General features: G+C 37.1%; 1 protein-coding gene across 1 annotated transcript; it reads right to left on the bottom strand.

Moving 5' to 3' along the window:
- On the bottom strand, window positions 1–6,093 carry LOC112048297 (dephospho-CoA kinase domain-containing protein; the record flags this gene model as incomplete). Its single annotated transcript, XM_024085787.2, is given in 4 exon segments — window positions 1–434; window positions 847–1,050; window positions 1,160–1,451; window positions 6,054–6,093. Coding segments are annotated over 4 exon segments (636 nt in total), but the record flags the coding sequence as incomplete, so codon positions are not given.
- Window positions 6,094–6,105: the final 12 nt, after the last annotated feature.

Raw genomic sequence — 6,105 nt, forward strand, 5'->3', positions numbered from 1 at the left:
TATATTATATTTGTTTAATATCTATCTTACATACAATTAAAATTATACACAGTATAGTACTTAATTAATTAATTACTTAATGTAATGACACAATAAATTCACAATTTGGGTACCTGCTTGAATATTTTTGAATAAATTAAATATGGTAATGCAATTTGATAAATAATCTAGATAATAATAAATCCTATAAGAGGCATTACTTCTGATTTTCCTTAATAACAAAGTGTCGCCAGTATTTAAATATATAGAACAGATACAACCATTACTGCCACTTGGTGGTATTTAATAAATAATACTTCCTACTCGTATGTATTAAAATATAAATTATTTTTACTTATTTCAATCGAGTTTTATTTTCAACCATGCTTCCAACTAAATGGGTAACTCCAAATATACATGCCATTAAAGTTATCAGAACGATTACACGAAAGTACCTGGAACAATAATAAAATTGATTATTGGAAATTGTAGTAGGGAAGCCCGGGACGCTAAATTTGCAGTTACTAAAGCGCCATGGGGGACCGAATAGATTTGGCAGATTATATGATAGGAAATATAATTGGCTATATATTTTTAACGCTTTCAGCGGTGGGAGCAAAAACTGCTGACTTTAAAGGCAATTTTGATTATTTCGGCTTACTGGAATCGTCAGAAAATATAAAAGATTATTTTTGAGAATATTTCGGATCGGATACTGAAATATAATAATAATCCTCTCTTCGGCTCTCCTACTACTACGATGTGAGTTTGACATTTGGGTTTAAAGTTAAAATAGTGCTTTTTTGGAGTCAAGACTAGACAGACTAGTTGTGACTACTATGTTTCGGGCAGATTATTTATGCTTACCAAGTGAATTTGGACCGCCTCAGCAGCCTTATTATACTTTCTGTTTGACTTCTGGTATGGTTAAAGTCGCCAGTGTTGTCAATAACGAAATTTGAATTTGCTACTTTTTTTTCCAATGGCATCTGACACTTTATTCTCTTCTTGGCAGCCTTTTCCGAAAGGTCACTTCTTTTGCAAAGTCGTTCCAATTGCTGATGGTCTTCACTAGAACGAAATTGTTTTATTATTTGTATCTGTTACCAAAAGACCCGACAAACTTGGTCCGGTTGGCTTTCAAGAACTTATGGTTTCGCAAAGAAAAAATACAACTGACCATACAACAGTGATGATCTTGTGCATGAAACTCAGCATTTTCCCAGTTTCAAAGAGCAATGGCACTTCCATGACAACGTATTTGTGGCCCGAAAAAAAGTACATGATCGCCATTTTCATCATGGCCGTCTGTATTCTTAAGTGCGTGATAGCATTGAGTTTTTTTCGCTTCTCTATGTCGTTAAATATCAGCTCCCCCAGTTTTAACCTATTGACCTTCCCATTGGGATGTAAAACTTCATCACCAAAGTAGTTTCTTAATTCTTGCCATGCTTTAGTGCCAGGTTCTAAAACTGCAATAAATAAGGAGATTTATAACATAGGTACACTTACTTAGGAGACGAGAAATGAGATTAGTCTTCAGATGACGCGCCTATGCTTCAAAACTAGTAGGTATACAGATTTCTAAGTCGCAGATAGGGGACTTGCTTACGGGCTTGATGATTTGATACTTTAACACCGAAAAGCAGATCCAGAACAACCGTGGCTCGAAACTGTTTGCGAGAGATTTGTCCATTACGCGGAGATAAATGACGCGTTTGAAGACTGTTCAGGCTAATCTCATTTTTTCTATCGTGATTATAAGTGAGGTCGAGACGTTCTACAAACATTTATACAACACATATAAGCCTGCTGGTAAGTGGCATCGATCTCAGAATTCAACTATACCAAAGATATTCCGGATGTCAGCCTATGCGAAATTAGTGTGGCTCTCAAACACTTTAAGAACATCAAGCGTCTAGAATGATGGAATCACAGCGGAACTTCTGGAAGCGGGTGGAAAAGGAATACTTAGTCTGTTAGATATTTTCTCTGCTCAATTGCGTCATTCATAATGCATACCACGTTCTACGGGTCATCGCCGTTGGTTCAGTTTTTTATAAGAGGTGATACTATCCTGTTGAAGAATAATAAATTCTCGCTTCTCAATCATGTTTCCAATTTGTTCTTGAATGTCATCACGGTTCGTCTCGTTCGTTGGACTTCCAGCCTCTCAAGCAAACCGGTTACACTAAATTCGGTAGGTTATACAGAAGACCGAAGAGTGTGACCAGTCACTTTACATAGAGTTTGTGGACTATGAGAAAGTCTTTAGAATCCGTGAAAAACTCGGTTTTGTTAAGATCATCTCACAGCGAAGCCGAATAATTTATAGGTACTTTCGTGTTGAAGTGTTTGTACAAATACGCCACAATGTCAGTCGGGATACACTATGTATCAGACTGTGAGGCCAATCTGAATACAGCACGGGCTGCATCCGGGAGACATAATCTTCTGAACTTATTCACCGTCGCATTGGAAGATGTTTCTAAGCATCTTGGCATTAATATCAATGATTTTCTTGGCGTCAATATCAACAGCAAGTCCATCAGTTTTAACTGCAATTTGCCGCAGAATTAAATTGAGAAGAAGATTGGCAGACTGTATGTAGAGATGAGTATAGTGTCATTCTTATTGACGTCAGCAGAGTTTCCTTACAGATGGAACTTAAAATTAACATGAGCAAGACAAATACAATGTGAACTACCCATATACCACTCCACACAGTTATTGCTGAGTGCCAACGTACTTTGCTCTTGAATCTGTAAACATTGTACTAGTAGTTACGCCTATTTACGATATAAATAGATGTACCTAGACCTACAATGTTTGTATATGTGTAATGTATAATTTGTCCTTGATATTGGACCTAGCTTACTGAATCGAGTAGGTTCAATATCAAAGAATCTAACTGCTAAACCTCGACTGGGGATGTGCCAGTGATCGCCTGTGGAACCAAAGGGGTTGTCTGGAACCGCTAGATATAGGCGGTTCCCTTCCGTGCTTTGCTTCAAAATTACAACGAAAAATTGACGTCTACTCTTTATGATCTGCACATACCTACTGGGAATATAATGCCACAGAATTTCAAGTATATATAAATTGAATTTAATATTAATCTTATTCTGTGATCGACCTTGGAGGTGTGCAGATTTCTCGGGAGCATTGAAGAGCACGAAAAAGGTACAGAGGCGAGAGGCGTTTTAGTTTATACGTAATAACTTATGGAATAACTAAATAACGTTGAATGCTCTAGTAAGCTGGCGAACACTTGCGGTATCGCAGAGGATTTTTCTTATCAATCGATATCAACGCAATTTACAAACGCGCCAAAGGATTTAGATTTTTAGTGTGCAGTGAAAATTGACGTTTTTAAAAGCTTTTTACAATAAAAGCTAGTGATGTAACATTAACTTAACATAGCCCCAAACCAAATGTAGCTTCCAAGTCATACAAAGTATATATGTTACCGGCAATGTATTATTTAGGTATTCTAATGCAACGCAATGTAAAAAATTATGAATATGATTGTTCATTACATACATTACCTCGGTTAATAGGCAACAGATTAAATTAAAGCAAATATTATTTCAAAACTCAAGTATTTAAAAGTGGCTACGCCAAAAGACTCGTTTCTCAGCCCGTTCATTCAGCTTTACCTTCTCGACCTTCGTTTCGTTTCGTTACAGGCCGGCTCACTTTACTAGCCACCTCTGCTTTCGCTCCACTCAGCCTCGTAGGCTTGCTTCATTCGGGACCTCCTTGACGAACTTCTGGCTTCGCGCTTTACAAAAACACTCTAGACAAGACTGCATGGAGTCGAAATTACCTACACAAAAATACGCAATGTGCTCATTACTCACTGCACCCGTTACGACTCACACGAAGCGCAATTAAATGGATTCATTCTGCATGCCCACCCGTACCTATCCTCCTCGGCTGCGCTCGTCCTACAGTACCGGTAAGCATCAGGCATTGTATAGAAAATCAATATTTCATAAATTGTCAATACATTTTAGGTTTTACATATATACATTGCCTAGACATAGAATACCGGATTATACACATTACTGTTAACATATACAAGTACATACATGTAACATCAAACAACGAAACTGCGTGAGAATATATTGCACGTTAATAAAAATTATTTTCAATTGTAATATTATGTACCTATGTTGTAGCAGATGATACAATCAGCTTTGTGGCGTGAAGAATCGCTCCTGCAGTGAGATCTTTTAAAAAAGATAACCTATGTTATCAATATGTTATCAATACTATGTTTAGCAATTCACAACAATGAACAGATAGGTACATTAACAGGAAATAATATAAGTACTTAAGAATGTTCAGTTCTTAAGTACTTATATTATTTCCTTAGTAAGATTTTGTTTTATAGATACACTAGCGGACACCCGCGACTTCTTCCGCTTCTAATACACCCTCTTCTATTTATATTTTAGCATATTTTATTTATATGATAATTAGTTCACTAATAATTTTACAGAACTATAACTCAAACTATAAACTGTTTATATTGAATAAGTTTTGACACTGTCTTAACCATTTAGGTTTAGAATATTTTAGATTACACCCTACGATACTTTTATGCTACCCCTACTATACACCTAACCCACCCCTGTGATACTTGTGCCTACCCCTACTTTACTACTAACATGCACTTACCCTACCACTATAATACTTAAGACCCTACCCCTACTTTACTACTAGCATGCACTTACCCTACCACTACCATACTTAAGACCCTACTCTTACAATACTGCTACCCTGCCTCTACTCTAACCCTTGTCTTACCCAACCCTACACTACCCCTATGATGCTTCTACTTAACGCCTTCTCTACCCTTACCCTATCCTACCCTACTACACCTACCTAATCCTACACTACTCCTATGATATTTCTACCCTACCTCTACCACACCACTAGCCTACCACTACTCTACCACTAACCTACCCCTAGGCTACTTCTACAATTAAGTACATTGTACATACTACAATACTTCTACGATATTTCTACCCTACCCTAAATCTAATGTATCAAATCTTACAGTGGCTTTAACTCACATACCACCAGCCATTAATTAGACTTCTATTGGTAAAAGAATTTTCAAAATTGATTGATTAATTCATATTAATTTATTATGAAACAGTAAAAGTGTTTAAACTCATGTGATATGTCGGAGTATTCGTGACTAGTTTCGATGTGTTCTGGGTCTCGTATGTGTTTGAAACATGTTGGACATACTCCAACATTGTATCACGTGAGTTTTAACCGTATTTCATAATAAACTGAATTTTTTAATTTTGTTTATTTGTAATGTGGTCGAGTGGAGTAGTACAGCTAATCTATACTAATATTATAATTGCAAAAGTAAGTCTAGATTTGTTACATTTTCACAGCTAAGCCGCTGAACCAATTTGGGTATTTTTTTCCATGTTGCATTGTTTTCATGCGATCAGTCCACAGACTATGAGCAGAGGTGTTGAAGCGAGATTTGGCGGTAAAAAGCAACCTTCATCAGAAGCTCCATAATAAGCATCAAAGTCAGGAGATTTGGATGATTTTTGAGTCAATCTTTGTATTTGTTGTTACTGTACTTTATTTCTTTTACTGTTGGCACATAGTTCAAAGAGCCGATGGACGTTGGGGTCCCAAAGTGCTGGAATGGCGGCCCCGCACTAGTAAGTGCAGTGTTGGCCGACCTCCCACCAGGTGGACTGACGTCATCAAGCGAGTCGCAGGGATTCGCTGGATGCAGGTGGCACAGTATCGTGATGCAGTGGACGTCTATCGGCTGATATGATGATGATGATGACTGTTAGCATTTGTAAGTGTTCGTGAATTTACGGTATTTATAGAATCCACGGCGCGTTCGACACTTGTTTCAGTATGTAATTTTGCGCTTATCGATAAAATTTAGTACACAGATAATTTGTACCTTGGACCAGCACGTAGGATACTGTTTAACCCGGTAAAACCCACAGTTCCCGGACTATTCGTATTTTACAAAATTTTACGAAATTTTAATTAAGAAATAAAAAGATAACATTTACCTTGTCTGGCCACTTCATCTGCATCTATCACGGCTACACCCGTTTTCGCGAA

The sequence above is a fragment of the Bicyclus anynana genome, chromosome Z (assembly GCF_947172395.1).
Source record: "Bicyclus anynana chromosome Z, ilBicAnyn1.1, whole genome shotgun sequence".
In the NCBI taxonomy this organism is placed as follows: Eukaryota; Metazoa; Arthropoda; class Insecta; order Lepidoptera; family Nymphalidae; genus Bicyclus; species Bicyclus anynana.